The sequence below is a fragment of the Fukomys damarensis genome, unplaced genomic scaffold (assembly GCF_012274545.1).
Source record: "Fukomys damarensis isolate Sample0158 unplaced genomic scaffold, DMR_v1.0_HiC HiC_scaffold_39, whole genome shotgun sequence".
In the NCBI taxonomy this organism is placed as follows: domain Eukaryota; kingdom Metazoa; phylum Chordata; class Mammalia; order Rodentia; family Bathyergidae; genus Fukomys; species Fukomys damarensis.
The window spans coordinates 124,791,573-124,812,448 of record NW_022900951.1 but is presented as its reverse complement, the minus strand read 5'-3'; the positions used below and the strand labels follow the sequence as shown (position 1 = coordinate 124,812,448).

The window sequence follows — 20,876 nt, the reverse complement described above, 5'->3', positions numbered from 1 at the left end:
AAAGAGTGCCAATATTTAGAAAGGCATAACTAAGGCTCAGTGGGCCTTGGCCTACCAACAGGCCTGGGACGGAGGGCTGCCTAGGACCTGAAATGTAAGGTCTGGCAGCAATTCCAAAAACAGCATCTCAAAAATGAAGTTATATGAAAAGGTACAAGAACAAAAGTCACTTCCCACATATAAGGTATGCTATCTAAAATCGTTCCTGGAATGACGTGGGATAATAAAATCACAAGTATTAATGTGAGCAGAGAATGAAATTGTAATTCGGTTACCTCCAAAGTACTGCCTAATATTCAAATATGAAAATGGAAATGCAGGGAGATTCAGACAAATGAAAACTCAACTTACCCTCTTAATAGATTCATTCTCCAATGAGTGTGAGTTATACTTAGTCGATGCAGAGGCCATACTGGAAACTCTAGCAAGAAAGACAACATTTTATGTTAACGAATAGAGATTGGAATTTCAAGCACATGTGACATCAGAGACTGAAATATTTCAACTGAGGGCAGGCAGTACTTCTGTGCAGCCCCTCTCTGCTTCTTAAGCCCCAGTGGAATGAGACGTCGAAAGAATGAACCAGAACACAGTGTGAACAAAGCTCTGCCAAAGGCTCAGGGAACCTGGAAGAGGAGCTATATACATGAGGAAGACACCACACAGATTCCAGGAATTTTTATTTCCAGCATTCACACTGGCATCTAAAAAACAAAAAACAATGTTTATCATTGTGCAACCAGCTTCAAATTTCGATGCTTTGTGATTTGTAAAGATAATTTAGAGGCAGCCAAGCAGAACAATAAAAGGGTGGACAATTTAACTTACACTGTTTTCTCCTTCAAGAAATTCTACTTTCTCCAAATGCAAGTAGTTTAATGGCACGGATTTGACTGAAATCAAATTAGCAAGATTTGATTTAAGGAGTATTTTCAAGGGAAAGTATATACTTCATTTAAATGATGCATATTCATCACAATTCAGACATAAATAAAAGCATATATTCAGAACATATACAAAGCCATTGTAATGCAAGTATTCAGACTTGTAAAGAGTACATTAACAAAAGGAAACTAGTAATGCTTTATTTTCTTTGTCAAAATTAATAACAGATATATATGTAGTCAGGAGGTAAACCATACCCAATTCAACAAGGTGATTGTGTTCCACAAGATTTTTTTTTTTTTTTTTTTTCCAGGCTACATCGAGAGAGTGGCTACTCCCCAACAAAACCCAGCATTAAGATTACCACCACACAGTGACATAAAACCTAGTGCTTAGACAGCCTCACACTGGCCTGAGAGAGGTGACCAGGATACAGAGCAAGGCAACCACCAGGACAGAGCCAGGAGATGGGCAGGTGAGGGAAATCTTACAAGATTAGGACTGCCAGGCTGCCTTCACACAGCACCTGTTCTGTAAGAGTGAGCCCGTGCCCATTTGGTTCGTGGCTGTACCATGGCACACGATGGCACGCACACCAATCTAGGGGATAAATATCGATTATTAATATCTAACATCTGGGAACATCATGATGGGACCAACGTGAATATTAGCTCACCAAATCTTGGAACTAGGGAACTCACTGGGACTTAAAACAACTAGTCAGATGCTGTGGTACTCTCCAGTAGCCTCAGCTGCTTGAGAGGCTGAGGCAGGAGGATTTCTGGAACCAGGAGTTCAAAGCCAGCCTAGGCAACAAAGAAAGACCCTCCCATCTCAAGAACATAGAACAAGGAGAGGGGGAAGGAGAGAAAAGAAACTGGAGAGGAAGAGGGAAGGGAGGGAGGAAGGTGGAGAGAAGGGAAGAGGGAGAGGGGAAGAGAGAGGAAGAAAGAGAAGAGAAAGAAAACAAGCAAAAATAATTGACAGGTACTCAGATTTTTAAAAACCTGAAATTACTAAGAGGTAGGACGGCCTAAAACTAAAAATAACTTTAAAATATTTACAAGTAGGCCAGGCGTGGTGGCGCATGCCTGTAATCCCAGCACTCGGGAGGCTGAGGCAGGAGGATTACTGTGAGTTTGATACCAGCCTGGGCTACACACAGTGAGTTCCAGGTCAGTCTCTACATAGTGAGACCCTGTCTCAAAAAACAAAAAAACAAACAAACAAAAAAATTTACAAGTAACTCCAAATGAATTGAATTTAGACAATATACTGTTATGCTTTGAAACCCCCTCTAACCTAAGTACATGTCCAATCAAGATGATCCACTATTCTCAGAGTGAGCATGGGGATGGACCTGCCCTGACACTGCCCTGTTGACTTCAACAAGATTCTGTACCAGGGTGTCCCCTCTTCAGTAACAGATATGAAATTCATTTTTAGTAATCCAATATTCTAATCTCCCATAAGCCAATGATTTAAAAACAAAGTTATTACTGTCAAGTCAACAAAGGAAACCAAATGTTGGGTTATATGGTCACCCACCCATTTTCACCTCAGCGTGTTCATTCATAAACCATAATGAGGAATTCTGTCATCTTCAAGCCTCGTGAAAGATTTCAACAGAATATAAAGGAAGAAAGTTCCTTTCCCGTTCATTTCTTAACTGTTTTATTGAGATGTAACTCATGCATAATAAAATTCACCCTTTCATATGTACAATTGAAAGGGTGTTTTGTTTATTCAGGACTGTGCAAAGAGCACCATAATCAATTTTCGAACATTTTCATCATTCCAAAGAGAAACCTCAGCACCCAAATATCCCAGACCCTCAGCAACCAGGAAACTGCTTTTGATGGCTATAGGGCTGTCCACTCTGTCCATCCCGGGCATGGTCACAGTCTGCGGTCATCAGGTTGGAAGCATTCACTTTGGAGTTACACCAGATACTGCTACTATTCACATCTGGGTCAAGTGCAAGCTGGACTTCAAGGGTTCAGGTGACACGGGGCAGTTCTGCGACGAGCCCTGCTCTGCTGAATGGCTTCAGCAGCCCTGAACTCTACAGACATGGGGCCAGACATGGGGCCAGACGGAGGGCCAGTTCCATTCAAACCCCACCACTGCCACAGAGTGATCTGACCTTAGGCAGGTTATTTAACATCTCTGGGCTTCTGGTGCTATTATTCCTATTTTCCTTCCTCATTGTAGGGCAAAAAAGAATGAGCTAATACATGTGAAGGGCTTAGAACTATTCTATGTATCCATTAAAAAATTATCAGCACTTTTTAATTATGAAAGGATCTTTGCTGAATGGCAATACCATAACCAATTCTTCTACAAATTAGCTGACCTTAGAAACATGAGACAGAAAGTTAATTATTACAGAGACAATGTATGACTGAATTCTAAAGCTTTTGTTTAAAAAATTTCATAACAATGGCTGAAATAAGACAATGGGAAGTAGTGTGGCTCCCCCCCATTGACTGGATGTGCTCACCTGTCTAGGATCTGACTGGAACTTACGAAAAGAGTTCGTCCACATCTTCATCTCTAAAAAAACTATACTGGACTAAATGCCGTTCAAGAATAGGTAGAAGTCATGGGGCTGGGGATTTAGCTCAGAGGTTCTTCTGCCTGCCTCACAAGGACAAGGATCCAAATTTGATCCCTGGTAAAAAAAAAAAAAAAAAAAAAAGTAGAAGCCAGAGTGAAATTTACAAAAACCAGCTGCCCTTTTGGTTTACAGAGCATTTTATTCCAAACTCCTAACAATCAAACTTAATCCTTTTTATTTAAAAAAAAAACATTGATTTTTGGCTACCTTGGCTTAAAAGCAAAAACTGAAGCTTAATTCCCTATATATATGCTAATTACAGGATTCTACACCAAGGTAGACTTCTATCATTTTTGATCCTTGAGAAAAACTTTGCAATGACTTAAGCCCAGTCCTCTCTGAGGACAGAGAAGAAGAGTCGGTTAGGGACAGGGCCAGCTCTACCCCAGGTCTCCTAAGACTGCGGTGTTCTTTCTACCTGGGGAAAAGTCTTCTAGGTGGTGTCTCGGAGGAAACCGGGTTGGCTATGGCTGGTTCCAATCTCAGTAGAACAAACATGGTGGCAATCAATCTTTGGGGCCTTTAAGCCCCTTCAAATAAAGCTACTTAAAGGTGGCATTACTGAAGAAAGCAGATCTTTTTAACGTGCCTAATTGTCTCTAAATGCAAGACAACTTCAATGGATCTTCTCTCCCTCCCCCCTCTCCTTCTAGCTCCTCGCACCTTTCAAATACTAACTGGTACTGTCTACCTCTCTAGCTGGGACACAAGCCCCCAGCAGGGTACAAGGCGGGCAGACAAGAATTCTTTGTTTGCAAATTTATTTACTGCCATATTCATCGCACCTGTAATGGTGCCTGGCACCAACAGGTACTCAGTAGACATTTGCTAAATGCATGAAGAACTGGACAATAAAGATCTGGCCAATATTTCACTTAGGCCAGAAATGTATGCAAGCTTATTAAATGGGGGCACAAGTAATCAAGATTTTTGAGGTCTGATGGCTCAAGGAACAGAACTGTTGTGCCAACTTCTGAACCAATCTGCACCAGAAAGGACCAGAACTGTAGTGTCCTCCACTACAGGCCTGTCCCATAAGGCAGATGTTTCAAATTAAGGTACCAAACCCTCTTCTCCCATGCCCTCTGTTTGGACTAAGAAATTGCTTTCCCCTTTCTGTTGAATATGAAAATGAGATAACACAAAACACCTGGAGCAGAGATCACTCCCCACACTCTAAAACAAAATGCAGGCCATGTTTATCCTTACTTCAAAAACTAAAAGCAGCAGAATTAAGAGTAATTCTGGCCTCTGCTTCACCACACACCAAGGGGAGCTCTATTTCCCACAGTCACCTGATTTGAGATCACTCGCCTTCTCTGAGTGCTTTTGCTGGACTTTCTTGTGTACAAGCAAAGCAGCGACAAGAGGCATGTGGGCTTTCGCTTTTGATCCTCCTTAATGTGATTTATTACTGTGTGTTGGCATTTAAATTAATTCCAACATGCTCTCTCTCCAGAGGGTCCCTGGATGGCTGTGGAGACCTCCCCAGTCTTCAAACGCAACTTCCAAAGTTATGAATAAACAGCCACTCAATTCAATATGCCAGGCTTTGGAAGGTAGCTCTTCTTGCCTCTTTATAGAGAAATATCAAATACTATACTTAGGGCAGGATGCTTGATCCTATCGGACCCGATACTCCCTTTGTTATAAAACAAAATTCTGTAAAATCCCCTTTCCTAGCTTAAGTGAGAATCATAGGTATTATCAATTGAATCACAATGTTTAAAAATCAATACACTGCCTTAACTCCAGTATATAGGATAAACAAAAGGACAATGATTTTTAATAAAGTAACATATTTTTCAATGCATTACACCCAAACCCAAGACACCCCTCCCATTTTCCATTTGGCCTCTAGGCAGAGGGTCGCCCCCAGTGGGTGCTCAGCTGTGCACTTGGGTGCCAGTAAAGCAAGATTTACCAGAGTCAACTTATCCTGTTTCTATTAAGGTCATGTAGACTGAAGGCCACGTAGGAGGCAAGGAAATGAAAATGTTCCTGGCAATGTCGCCAACCAAACCACTCTGGACAAAATAAAAATGTCCACATCCTAGTCATTCTGAGACCAGAGACACTATCAATTTAGTGTCAATGTGCTCCTTGGGGCGGGGGGGGGCACTCGACACTCCTGAAACAGGAGTTGGCAAATTTCTCCTCTGAAAGGCCAGAAGGTGCATACTGTTGGCTTTGCAGGCCACACGTTTCTAATACAACTCTGCAATGCTACATTCATGGTAGCGCTGAAGTAGCTACACAGAAATGGGCAAAATTTTATTTACAAAAAAGGCTGTCACCCCCTGCTTTAAACTATTAAGATAAATTACTTTCAAATGAACTTTCTTCAATAGAAGCAAATAATAATTGTGTCCTTTTAACCTGCAAAATAAGCTATTAACCTCACCATTCATAGCTTGTCAAAATGCCACTACTCTCATCTGCAAAGCAGTGTGATCTGGTTGAAAACAATGAGAGGGATTCTGTATTCCAATCAGTAAATTCTGTCACCAATATCACACACAACCTAGGACAAGCTGCAGTTCCCTATCTGGAAAATGGGCCCGTGAGCAGAAAGATGGGAAGGGACAGCATAGCAAACTGCATAGCAAATGTGGCCAAGTACCGGTCCCCTTCCCACGGCTTCTGGTGCACTTCCTGTCATCCCCCAAACTGGAGCTAAGACGCCAGGTTGGATTGTCTGTAAGCCACACCGCATGTCACTGCCTGCCTAGCCTTCCTGTGCCTATCTTTGTGAAGATGATCAGAGCAGCCTTCGAATGGTCTGCCAAGTTGCCCCACTTCCAATAAAACAGACACACACTTGCTTGGCAGCCAGGGTAACTTCCCATGGGATTCCTGAGAGAGCCCTGGGGTCATTACCTTCTACTCTGGTGCAGGTCACCTAGAAGTACATCGACCTACTGTCCAAATAGATGCATGCAACTCATGTGCACAGAGCTTCTCCATGTGCCTTGGTTGCATTACAGATCTTGCCTAAAGGTATCTGGCCTAGGTGGGTTCTTTGGAAATGACAGAATGTGAAGCAGGATTTCACTTGGAAACACATTCCTTGTCATTTTGATATTTCCAATTCAGCTTCGGGATACATCTACTTTAACTTTTTTAAATGTTGCAATGACCTCTGGCTGAAACCAATATAATCTAGACCCTGAAGAGAATGTATCTTGAATCATTTTTTCCAGTGGTCTGTAATGGATTTGGACTGATCCATTCACCCTATTTCTCGGTCACCTCATGACAAATGGCACATCTTCAAGACAGCTGATTGGCTTTAGTGGCATGAGCTGTTGCCACTGAATGAGGTGACTTTAGAAATCCTTTAATTGAAATTGGTATAGTAAATAAAACTATGTAAAAAGTCAATTACCATCAGGTCATTGTTTTTTAATGTCCAGAGGTTACCCAACAATATGGCAGACATTTAAACAGATCATTAAGTTCACCAATGGATTTTGTAAGAATCAGATACCTGCCAGTAAACAAAGTTTTAAAATAGGAACAAGATCAAGTTCCCATCCACCCGCCAATTCCACGAACCCAGCTGAGCTGCCCCATAAAAGAACTGTCTTTGATGAATTATTTTCCTCAGTGAGAACTATTCCCATGAAGTACATTTTAAATTTATAAGTAAAAGGTATCTTCGTAAGCAGAAGTTAAAGTAGTAAGTGTTGAATAAACATATGTAAAGAGTTATAGTTATTATAGTAATGAAAGAGCCCATTGAAAACATCTTACATTCCAAGAACCTTCTCCGCTCTGGGATAAAGGACCCCAGAGGAAAGCCCAGGGAAATGGAATAAGTGATGGAAGGGGAAGGGAAGAAAAGAGAAACACTACGGTGGATGTACAATTTCTAGAAAAATAAAGAAGAAAACAGGCTGCAGGTGGTATTTTGCCATCTCCACCAGCTCCCCAGGTACTGTCCTCAAAGGCAGAAGACAGAACTTTGACAGCACTGGCTCAAGACACAGGAAGTGTTTCCTGGCCTCCCCGTGCACGCACAGCACATGTACACATTCCACTCCCCTGGATGCTGTGCGTGCTTCTAGTATTTCATGCCTCCCGCTGTACACACTACCTGCCCACTGCCATTCCTTGTCTTGCCTCTCTACTGGGTTGCCAGAGCTTCCTAAGGGCCAGGGCGAACAGCAGGGTGGGCCTGGGCTGCATGGTGAAGGAAGAAATGTAGCACCCCCCCCCCATAATCGCCTGTGATTTTCCAGAAGCTAATTTCCAGTCATTAAAGGTACTCTGACCTTCCTCCCTAGGGCTGATCTGTGTGTTTTTCATTCCCTTGCACATCTTTATCATTTTTAACATATGCACACATAGGTAAATAGTATGCCCATGATACACGTTTGCACTTTCGTGTAAATGGAATCAGTCCACATCTTTGGTCCCTCTTTTCTTTACACGGATCGTTGGGAGCCCCATGAGTGAAGAGAGGTGGCACTGCCCATTTCCACTGTTGCTTAGTAGGGCTCACCTTTGGACTCGGTGTCCCATTCTCCTTTGCCTACTCATGTGAACTGCTTCCAAGTTTTGCTCTTACAAACAGGGTTGTCACAAGCATTCCTAGACATGTTTCCCACTCCTGGTACATATGTGTAAGAACTGCAATGGTGTTTTGGGGCCAGATCTCCCTATACCTTTGCCTGATCAAATATATTATAAAACTCTACCCATGCTAGGCGTGGTGGCACATACCTGCAATCCCAGCACTCGGGAGGCTGAGGCAGGAGGACCATTGCAAGTTCAAGGCCAGCCTGGGCCACATATTGAGTTCAAGGCCAGCCTGGACTACACAGCGATACCCTATCTCAAAAGACAAAACAAACCAAAGGCTGGGGATTTAGTTCAATGGCACTGTACCTGTCTGGAAAGCACAAGGTCCTGAGGCGTTCAATCCCCTGTACCAGAGGGAAAAGCCCAACAAAACAATAAAAAAACCCAAAACCATAAAACTTGAAGTATAATGGAGAAGGTAGATAATGATGAAAACGTAGGCAAACCCACTACTTAATGTGAAATCCCAGGCTCGGCCACACTCTAATTTGAGCAGGTGGGCAGTGGATTAGGTTCCCAGGACTGCTGGAACGGAGTAGCACAGACTGGATGGCTTAAAACAACAGAAATGGATTCTCTCCCAGTGTTGGAGGCCAGGGTCTGAGATCCAGGCATCAGGTGCCCTCTGCAGCCTCTAGGGCAGGATGCTGTCTCTGGTAGTGTCTGCAACCCACAGTTTGTCACTGCAGGCTCCACCCATTGTTTCACAGGGCATCGTCCCTGGGAGCCTGTGTTTTTGCAGTGATGGCAGGTTATGGGCCGACCCTTCTCCAGTATGACCTCACCTTAACTAGCTACCTCTGCATACGCTCTCCAAATAAGGTCACATTCTGAGGTACCTTCAACATACCTTTTGGGGGGACACAACTCACCCCCATACGACCAGAAGGTTAGCCACATCAATGTACAAAATGGTCAGATCACCCTGTGACTGCACTCAGATCTGGTGGGCCTGTCCCATCTTTAACCTCTCAGTAAACACACATGAACCAGGACGGAAATATTCATAGGGCTTCCCGGAAGAAACAGTGAAATGACCCTAGGGCAACCACCTCGGACCCATCCTTCAATCAGCATATATTATTACCAAATCTTGTTTCCACTGGATTCAAAATCAGTCAGTAAATATATGCTAGGCCACTACTCTGAACCACAATGGATGGACAGCACCACTCCACACACACACACACACACACACACACACACACACACACACACACTGAGACAGGTCTCCAAGGAGCTAACAACTGAGCTGGGGAGATAATGAACAAACAAAAGAGGAGTCACACAGCAATAAAGGTAATGAACAGGCATAAGAAAATTGAATAGGAATAAAGATGGTAATAGAGGTAATTTGACAGCAGTGAAACAGAACATCTGCTTAAAGATAACGATCATAGTTTCCATTTCCCAATGGTCTGCTACCTACCAGGCACTGTTCTGAGCACACACGAAGTCATATAACAGTCACCAACAACCTTAGAGGTACACTACTGTTACTATCTTCATACGACAACTGACAGGCGTGAGGAAGAAGAAGGTTCAACAACCTGTCCACTAGTAACTGACCCCAGATGTCTGGCATTCTAATTCTCTATTCCATGCTCAAATAAGAAGACATTAGGCCTTCTCCTTAAACCATTTAATTAAAAAGATTTTCTGGAATTTCATCTATGTAATAAAATCTGACAAGTAACAAAGAAGAGCCTTGGCCTTCGTTTTAAAGATGAGTAAACAAATACTTTTCCTCCCAAATCCATGTCCATGAGATGATGAAACAATTACCCTTTCTTGTTTGTGCCCTGCAGTATTCCTTGTATTCCAGTATTCCATGAAAGTCTATATTAAAAGCGCATATATATAAGCACAAAATTTAATTATCAAATTAGTACAATTGAGAGATTTTATTATTTAATACTACAAAAGGTAGTATTAGAGCTAACATTTGAAAGAATTTTGAGAAATATGTTTTTCAGTAACAAAGCACAATAGGTAGTTTATAATAAGTAATCTCCATGAGCTCAGTGACAGTTTTTTAAAAGTTTATATTGAATTGATTTTCTTAGTTTGATATACCTAATAGATTTACATTGTTTTATTATGAAATATAATTTATATTTACATTTCATTTCATTTGTGAACTTCTATAATTTTTTGAAATCCAAAAGTTGAGTGTTAAATGGCAAATTTCTCCTGAGTTACTTGTGGGGTCTTGTGGAACAGTATCTAAGCTAAGAAGTATATTTTTAAAAAGGGAAAAATTTATTACTAGTGGGCAAAAGCAGAATAAATACCCCATGAGGCAAGACTGTGATGTAATGAGGCATTTGTTCAAAAAAGCTTATCAGGGGGCTGGGGATTCAGCTCAGTGGTTCTGCAGCTTGCCTCTCAAGCACAAGGTCCTGAGTTCGATCCCCGGTACCACACACACACACAAAGCCTATCAGAGCACAGGTAGCAAAACAAGTTATTCATCCACGTAATTCCTTTTAATGGTGCACATCTATTCCAGCAATGCTCTTACTAAAATATTCTTCAAATTCTTCCTTTGAAGCTGACCTTAGAGTTTAAAGCTATACGATGCCAGCTCATGAATTTTCAACCAAATCCATTTTTAAACCAAAAATAATGCTCTTCACAGCACCAGAGCTCACATTGTATTTAATATATGTGCCTCATAGTGATCTGGGACTAGAGCCAAATGCTGAGTCCTCACTCAAAGACTCATACCATTGGGAGTATTTTTTTTAAGGCACCATGGTCTCTGAAGTCCATTCCAAAGAGTTCCAAAAAGTGGGCTGAATAATTCTGATTTGGTGCTTTCTGAGCTTGCTTTACATAGGTCTGGGAAATGCTGCACGGGGTCTCTTAATTCTTGAAAAGGTTAGACTTGACTCATCTCAATTAGGCTTACTTTACAAGAGCAGGTTGACCACAGAGGTTAGCAGAGATCTGCAGTAGGAGCGGTAGCTTGCCTGACAGGACAGGCATTTGTGGTAACAGGGGAGTGTCCAAAGGGAATCCCCAAAGACTGGCTTAATTAGGATCCTAGGAGACTCAGAAAGACTTACAGTGACTCACAGAGTGTGGACAATAGTCATCCTCTTACTTGGGCAGTTATCTATTTTTCCATCCATAAATACAAAGGACCCACTCATCTGTTACAGAAGGTGAAAGGACTGATACCAAATATTCTTTGAACTTGGCACTATTGGCAGAGAAGGTGTCATAGATATGGAAGAAATAATCTACAAAAAAAGGCAGAAATAAAAAAAAGCAGAGATAAAGAGGAACAAAAACTAATGTCAACAGAAAGGCAAAGAAAGAGAAGATAAAGAAACTCGTTTTAAAATGATACATATGGATCTGACAAAGTTTTCATGCAAAAGAGCAGTACATGCTGCTGCACAGAGGAATAAAAAGAATTCCTACATCCAGATGGAAATTCTGCTATCAACAGTAGAAGGAAAAACTGGGGTATAGTGGTTGAGAATGGGTATGGAAGTACTAACATAGTCAACCGGGGGTTTGCACCATCTTCCTGATGGCTGCATCCAAGACATGGCTCCTACAAACACAATTCAATACTCAATCTGGAGTTTCAAAATGCTCAGCAAGGTAGGAACACCACCCACAAAATCCTACAGCTGACATCACACTTAATGGAGAAAATGGAAATGACTTCTTACTAAGAGTAGGAAGGGCAAGGAACTCATCATTTGCATCTAAAATCTCTTAGGGATCTTAGCAAGTTCAATAAATCAAGAAAAAGAAATAAAAAGCATAACATATAACATACTGGAAGGATGAAGAAAAACTATTTGTAGACAACATGGTAATACACGTAAAAAAAAAATCCTGAGATACTACAGAAATACTACTAAAATACTAAAATTTAAGGTTTCATGATACATGTGGCCAATATAAAATCAATGGTATTTGTATGTTTAACAATGAATAAGTGGATATGCAAATATTAAGATGCTATTTGCAATAACAGGAAAAACAATTTAATAAAATATGTACAAAAACTACATATTGAAATCTAAAACACTGCTGAGAGAAATCAAAGAGCTAAACACATGGAAAAATACAGCATGCTTAAGGATCAGAAGACTCAAGATTGTCATGTCAATACTGATCTATAAACTCAATTTAAGGCCTGTCAAAACCGACAAGATGATTCTAAACTTTCTGTGGAAGCACAGAGTACCGAGAAAAAAAGCAACCTTGGGGATAAAAAGAACAAAGTTGGAGTACTTCCACTACCTGATTTCTACACATATAATACCTCACTAATCAAGACAGTGTAGTACTGCTATTAAAGACAGACACATAGATTGGTGGAACAGAACAGAGTCCATGATTACGCCCGTTTTTGGGAGGTCCTACCAAAGATCAATTGACTTTCAGCGAAGGTAACAAGGTGAGTCAATGGGAAAATAATAAGTCTTATCTACAAATGATGCTGGGAAAATCTGATGTCCTTATGAAAAATAACTAAGCCTTGACCCTTATTTCACTAGCTTTACATTGCTGCATAACAAGCTAGGTAGCTGTTAACCACATCCATCTATTATGTACTGGTCTTTGTGAATTAGGAGTCCAGGCTCAGTTTAGCTGGGGTCCCTGCTGAGGATCTCACAGGAGGCTGTTTGGTGGTCAGGCTGCATTCTCATGTGGAGGTTGGGCGGGGGGCGCAGACCTGCTGAGAAGCCCCTTCAGGTGGCTGGCAGGACTCATTTCTGTGAGTCTGCTTGGCTGAGGGCCTTGGCAGATCTTAGGGAGGTCTGCTTTCATCAACAGAGCTGCTGGCATTGACGGCCAATAAGAAGAATCTCTCACCTCCACGAGAACCTGTACTGTCTTTTAGGGGTTTTCTGCTGATCAATTCAGGCCTTCCTCCAGGATAATCTCTTTGTTAACTCAGGACAACTACTCCTGATCTTACTTACATCTGCATGTTCCACTGGCTAGAAGCAAGTATCAGATCTCACCGATACCCAAGGCAAGGGGACACATAGCATGTGAACAGTAGGGGCTGGGAATCTGGGGGGCCTGCCTGATACAACAGACGCAAACATAAGAGCTAAAATTAAGAAGTTCCAGAGGGGAACACGGAAGAATTCTCATGGACCTAAGTTGGGCAGATTCCTTAGAAAACAAAAAAGCACAACCCGTAGGGGAAAAATAAATAGGACTTCGTCAAAATTAAACTCTTTGGTACAGTTAAGAAAATGAATGGGAATATGGCCCAGCAATGTCTTGCCTAAATACAGTATTTATACAAGGCAAATGAAAATATGAGTCCACACGAAAAGACCCACATGAACGTTCACAGTAGCTCCATTCATAACGGTCCCAAACTGAGTCAAGGCAAGATGCTCACTGACCAGGGAACACGATACCCACACTCTGGAATACCATTCAGCAACGGAAGCCAGCAACTGCTGATACACACAGTGGCATAAAGACCAACACGAGAAGCACTATGCTCAGTGAAAGAAGCCAGCCACTCAAGATCATGTAAACACATCTGGGATAAATTTAAAAGAACTAATAGCATCAGCCCACATTCCCTGGCCATGATGAAGTTGGGAATCAGGTTTGAAAATGCCTAGAAAATATATTTGCAAATTTAAAGACATACTTCTAAGCAGCTCACAGGTGTGTGAGTCACAATGGAAATTAGAATGTACTATACCTAAATGAAAATACCATGTTTTGAAAAATCCAAGCAGTGAAATAAATTCAAAGACAGAAGAAAATAAAAGAGTGATTTCTGGAATATATTTTAAGTAAAAAGCCAGAGTGTGAATAGTATACGAAGCAGGCTTTTCTGCATGTAAAAAAAGGGAGAAAATACAAATAGGTGTGTGTGTGTATTTGTGCTTCTTCAAATCTGCAAAAGAACAAAGTAACAAAAATGATGCGGGAGCAGCATGTTTGCCCAGAGGCAGGGAGGGCAGCATGACTTTTTTGAAGGTATCCTGCTGTAAAGTTCCACCTTTAAAATCACATAAAGTTTGAAAACCATTTAAAATTAATTTTAAAAGCCAAAAATAAACGCATATAATCATTATCAAGTTGGTGCCATAACCACAACTGACATACCTCTGCTAAGATTAATCAAGGGAAAGAGAAGGCATAAACAAATAGTAGGATACAGGAATGAAAAGGCAACGATAGATATAGACAATACCAACTGGGAGTTTCAAATATTACAGGGCTGGCGGGCTCTATGCACACGTTCTGTTATCATTCAAGGAACACATGATCCCAATCTTTCACAAACTTCCAGGGAACAGAAACGGGAATACCGCAACTTGCTTTATCAGGCTAGAATAATGATGGGCTACAGTAGACAAAAATAGTACAGGGAAAGGAACGTCAACGCTCACTCACAGGTATAGATATTAAAGTCCTGGAAAAGAAGCTACCAATCAAATCTAATGCAGTGGTGCTGTACCTCGTACGCATCATTAACTGGCTCCGGGAGGTGATGAGCCACAAGGCAATGGACAACCCAAAGGTCCAGCTTCCACCTGGAGGGCCAAAGAAATCACGAGGACTGTGACAAAATTTTCCTGTCAAAATGTGTCAAGCACTAAATCTGACAACTTTCAAAGCAGTCCAGTGTGTACCGAGGTATGAGTGTAGTAAGAAAGATTATGACCGCCTTGGCTTCACCCCAGCAATCCAAGTTGCATTCAATGTGACAAATGTATATCAGAAAACCCCTTAAATAGCCCATGCATCAACAGGTTCAAGGAGGGGAAAACACAGGTCTCCAAAAGGACTGTATAAAATTCAGCATCCATTTATAGCCTCCCACCCAAGTGTGCACCAGAAGTGTGTCTACACACAAGGTACGTGGAAACAGACACCTTCAACTCGGATCCTGCCTCAGAAACTCCAGGCTTGACACCAAGGAACTTGCAGCGATGTAAAAGACCCTGGGGTCATTCTGTTGCGACCCATAGATTGGCAGCCTGGGCTTCGCTCGGGAGCTTGCTTGCTGGAAAGGAGACAGGCAGAATCTGAGTTTTCTTTCTGCCTCCCTCGTCCAGGTGATTCCTAACCGAGTGAACCTGGAGAAGGCTCCAGAAGAGTCCATAATCACCGGGAGGGCTGTTAGAACTGCCCGCAGTCAGTTTCACCCCAGATTAATTAAATCCCAATGGCTGTGGGTGGGGTCAGGCACCAGGTATTTAAGATTCCCCAGGTGGTTCTAATGAACAGCCAGCATGGTAAACCACTGCTCCGTAGAATTCCCAAGATGAGGAAACTTCTGTTCAGGGACTCCAAGTGAGCGCTTACCTCCCCAAGAAAAAACATGCATTCACACATACCAACCACGCCTTCTTAATGCAGCTTACAAAACTGACACCAGAAGAACCTTGGAACCCCAAAAGCCGCAGAAGCTGCCACAGAAGGTGTGACCCAGAAGTTAGACTCACCTGGGTTTAGAAGCTGCCGCTTCCTAGGTGCCCCGCCTTGGACCTAACCTCTCTGGAAGGCACTTAGCGAAGATATTATTAGTTCCTACCTCAAAGAAATGTTGTAAGGACTCAAATGAGACATTATGTAAAGGCAGTGGGGCCAAGGGCTCGTCAAGGATGGATCCTAACGTTAATGAAAGCTATCACTGACAGCCAATCGGATAAAAGGAAGCTCTCAAAGCCACACTGGCACTGTAGTGACTAGTCCAAGTGGAGACACACTGTAAAGGTAAAACATAAGCAGGGTTTGGTCACAGTACAAATTCAGTTAAGACATGTTGAAATGCAGTTTGCACCTACTGGTTTAGATAAAATCTATTAAAATTAAGCACTTGTTGTTCTTTCTTGTGACTACTAAATTTTAAATTACGCATATGGCTCACATGCATCTCCAAAGTTCAGGAAGCCAGAATGTGAACTGGTGCTCTCAAGATTAGCTGTTTTTTTTTTTTCAAATTTTAATTTTACACAATCACCTGGGGCCTCATTAAAATGCAGATTCTGACGAAGTATTCTGCTGGGGTTCTTAGTGGGTGTGGGCTAGGGCCTGCAATTCTGCATTTCTCATAAGCTCGTGGGAGTGGCTACTGACGAGTAAGGGCACCCAAACTTTATCAACAAAGAGAAACCTTCATGACACACCGTGGCAGTGATGGGAACTGGGACATTATTACAGTTGCTAATAGGAAGAAAGGAAATGTGCTGCAGAATTAGACTCAGCTTCAACTTTGAAAACTTCTGTTCTCTCTTGCACTTGGGGATCCGAAGAGGTAGGGAACAGCCACAAAAGGCCTCCTTCTAAGGGTGGGAGGGACACAGGCTTTCTCTCCCAGATCTGGAATCACTGATGTGTGCAAGGGACACCTCAGAACCAGGAAGTTCAAAATGGAAGACCAGCTGGGGTTCCTCAGATCCTGCTGGTCATGTAACTTGCGTCAATGGCGAGGCCCTCTTAGGCAAACTTTGCTTCTCACTGCACCCCAAAAATAGTACGGACTAGCAGATATACTCTGGGTCATTGCTAGAGTCACTGGTGGCCCGATACGTTTCTTTTGTTTTCTGCTGTTCTTGTTTTTAATTTTTGTTTTTGGTACCAGGGATCAAACTTAGGCCCTAGAGCTTTCAAGGCAGGTGGAGGAACCACTGAGCCAAATCCCCAGCCTGGCTACATTTCTCATTTTAGCAACAGAGCTGGGGCCAATTCCAGGTCTGCTGGGATTCAATGCCATCCCTATTCTCTTAAATACTCACCTAAGTAACCTCAGGGCCATAAAGGAATATAAAGGTCATTCAAGGGAGTCTAAAGCACTACTGCCCGGTGCTAAGAACATTCTTTATAACCTCCGCTGCCCTGGCCGCTCCTGCGAAGGTGTCAAGGATGTCACTTGTGTGGCAGCCCATTCCATTTTAAGATACTCAGGGAAACAGAGTGCTTCTTTCTCACCAAAAGTCCAAGGACATGATATCAAATTCTAACAGTTCTCACATGCTAAAGAAAGGACACCAATGTGTGTAGTCAAGGTTTCCACAAAGGGATAAGAGCTGAGTGTTACAAAGAAAATAGTTTTATTTTTACTTTCAATTATCACCCTTGAACTCCCCTTAGCCCTTCCTACCCCAAACAGACCTGCAAGCAAAGCAAAACCTCCCCTACATTCAAACTGCTCATGACAGAGTCCAAATATCAAGGGACTGTGAAGAAAGGGGTGACAAAGCAGTGTGTGAGGAGCCTCCATCACTGAGCTCAAAGAACTGCCTCATTTGCTTGCTATTTGACCATGCAAAGAGCTATTTCACTGTGCAGGAGTAGCGAGATCTCTAAGCATTCAGCAGGGTGACTGTGACGAACGTGTCCAAACAGTTCTAAGCTGCAACCCCTTCCAGTTCGAGTCAATGAATGTTTACTAAATGTCTACTACCTTTGTTTTCACACACCCAGAAACATGCCTCCAACCTCAGCCCTCCTTATTACAGCTTGAAAGGTGAAAACAACGCTCACCAAAATATGCAGGGACACCTATCAAGACCCACGTCAAGAAACAACGCTAAAGGACATGAAATTGCAGGGAGCTCCGCAAGGAGACATCTCAATATGCTGAGAAAGAACGAAAGAAGACAAAAAAGGACCCAGAGCCCCACGTCATGCAGGAGCACAGAAGGCAGCGATGACTTGAAGAGCAATTGCTTCCTGGGCCGCTTCTCCGGAGCCTCCATCATCTTTCCACAGAACCCAGGAGCATGAGTACGCAGGCTGGTGTGGTCTGGGGAATGCAGCAGGCCCTCTAACGAACTGGGGAGCCAGTAGATCTTGAGTGGAACTTCGGAAAGATGCAGGTAATGTTCCCTGGTGCAGCTTTGCCTTGTTATTGCCCTATAGCTGCTGGTTATACCCAGCTACCATTTTAGGGATAAATTAAACAGGAGCTTAAAAAGTATACTGATGGCTTCATGTTCACTTGGGCAAGGCACAAGAACACCAGCGTATTTCAATGCTGAGAGAAGAGGGAGACTGAGGCAGAGAGGCTACACCTACCCCTAAACAGGCAATAAGCCAAGAACAGGAAGGACGGCTGTCCTCTTACAGTGGGTCTCAGAATAGCAATGGCTTAGATAACACGCTGTGTGGCTCGCAGAGGGCTCTGATGCACATCTGACTCTACAAGCAGGCAGGCAGGGCAGGTTTTGGAGCTCTGTCTTCCTCATGGGAGAGCCACCAGCAGTGAGGTAAAAGCGACTTGTCCAAAGTCACAGAGTTAAGGAGGAGAACTTGGACTTGAATCCAGCTTCTGGAATCCAAGTGTAGGAAGCTCCCTCCCACTGGGCTCCAATGTCACCTGAAATTAAAAGCTCACACCAGCAGTGAAATGCAGAGAAATGTCCAGAAGACCCAGGTTCCTAAAAGTTCATAGGGACATAGCTATGATCATTTTTTTCCTGAACAGGGTTCCAAATTGTTTAAGTCAGTAACGTTCAACTTTTCCTGAGTGCCTACTAGGTGTAAAACTATTTGAAGCACTTATTAGAAAGGATTCACTCAGTCCTTGCAATATCCCTTTGAGAAGGTTCTATTATTTTTATTTTCACTTTAAAGATAAACAAACTGAGGCACGAAGTAACTCATCCAAGGTCCCATATAGCAAATTAACAGAGCCAGGATTAAAATCTGGGGAAATCACCCAATCCAGAGGCAAATGACAGTCCCAGTCCCCCGATATGCCAAGGAAAAATAAATGAACTGAGAAACTAGAAAATAAAGAAAGCAGAACTTAAAAGAGGCCAGAAACAGGGAAGAGAAGTTACTAAAGAATAATGAAAACAACCTATTATTGTTATAAAATTGAATTACTTTAGAAATAAATAGAAACTCCAGTCTTCAGAATTCTCTGGTAACTGGTTAAAAATGTCACCTATTGAGTCTTGAAAAGTCTGTTTTTCTCTTTATTTTTTTATTTTGGAGCTCTCAAGATCAAGAGCCACATGTTTTCACTGGTTTCTAAAGTAACTACATTTTATAAACCCTCCCCTTATTTTGCAGAAAGAATACTGGAGTATTTTTGGAACTGCAATTATTTTCAGAGCCTGTAAAAACTTTTGAGTTTTGCTTTGAAGCCACTGAACATAGAGAATAGGAAAGAACTGAGCGGTGTTAAACACATGAACTTTCAGTGAGTTCTCATTCATGTTATTTTATTAGTGAGTGCTCTTGTTCCTAGGAAATTGAGTGCTTCTTTACTCTGGAGCTATTTCAAAATGAACTCATTTCTTTACAAACTACACAACACACAGATTGATAATTAGTTCAGATAACAGGTTCACAGTACAAAGCAGAGTGCAGGAAGAGAACCCCTTGTGTAAGGCAGCCTCAGAATGCAGCAGGTACTGACATGAAATCAACAACCAATACCAACCTCTTCAGTGCCTTCTTCTATAGTGAGGGCGTGCTATCTAAGTCGGGAACTAGCAAGTGATCAGAGAAGGACCTCCTTTGGTGTTTGGAATCAGTGCGTGCATGCAAGAAGGAAAAATGCATGTAAAAATAAGGCTGGGATGAAGTATTCCACAGGCACTCATGGGAGAAATGATGACTCCAGAGAATCTCTTGAATTCAGGCAGATTGACTCTTGGATTTATTTGCTTGAATGGAGCAGCAGCTGACAATCTAAAACTAGCAATTCAAAGTGATGCCCAAGTCACTTTTGATCATGCTAGCCTGTTTTTGTCACTGTAGAATTGTGGAGTTCTATTTTTTTTACAGCACTCACTTCTGCCAGAAAATATATCACTGCTTATTTTTTATCGCCTGCCTCCCCGTGCATAAACTCTACAAGGCCTCATCAGAGGTGTACTCTAATGTCTTGCTTAGGCACACTGTGTTTAACTTATGAATGACACCACCAAGTTGATAAATACAAGTTAGCCATTTAAGGTAAGAAGGTCAATCATGTAGTAACCACACTCGAATCTATAAGCACCAATAGATCCTATTCACCCTCAATCACTTCAGGAGCCTGCTTTGCACATCATCAGTCTGAATCTCTCCCCGTGGTATGGAATCTCTTAAGGATATATGTAACAAGTCCGATTCCCTGATTTGGTTTTGAAGGAAATCCAAAATGGTTTGATGTAAAGCAAAATTTTGGCTCGGCGTGAAGGCTCTAAGGTGGATACTTCACAAGGAATAAAGCTGAGCTGTGATGGTAAAAAGAACCCAGACTGGACAGACACCAAGATACCCCCAAGACTTGGCTTGTGGTATCAGCTCTGCCATTAAGTCGCCTGGCTCATGGTAGTTAGCCTCTCTGAGCCTCAGTTTCCTCATCCAGGAGACAAATGAACGACATGAATTTCAAGGTCCCAGTCGATTCTGAAAGGCTACAATTCCAGCCTGGCGACCTGCTTTAAAATCGAGGCATAACGCACCTCGGAGCAAACGTGTTCGTTCATAAAGCCCGTAACACTACTCCATAGAGCAGATTCACTTCATATTTGCCTAAGCAAATACTAAAATTAGTTTTCACTTCCTGAGAGCAGCAAGACAGTTAAGGGAGGCAACCCAGCCAAGAGCGCTTACTCGTGCCTGTGCATACTTCCGACTGCGTATCAGGGAACTAACCGTTCCTCCTCAGATTTGTCCTCAACTGTTACAAAAGCAGATAAAGCTCCAGTGCGCGAAACAGAAACATGCGCCGAGAGCGAAGATCAAGGCTTCCCGGCCAGTGCGGGGCTGTGGCTACTCCGCAGGGCCCCGGGGGATGCGGCGGGTGCCCACCCCGCGCCGGGGA

The 20,876-nt window shown here is 42.4% G+C and overlaps 1 protein-coding gene across 2 annotated transcripts in view; it reads right to left on the bottom strand.

The window, feature by feature from the left end:
- Mtm1 (myotubularin 1) overlaps window positions 1-20,876 on the bottom strand; it is a 109,669-nt gene that overhangs the window by 83,526 nt on the left and 5,267 nt on the right. For both annotated transcript variants that reach the window (XM_010639004.3, XM_010638995.3), the window contains exon 2: window positions 352-421. In XM_010639004.3, coding sequence (XP_010637306.1) covers window positions 352-411 — 60 coding nt within the window. In that variant the 5' untranslated portion in view covers window positions 412-421. The remainder of the gene's footprint in view (window positions 1-351; window positions 422-20,876) is intronic.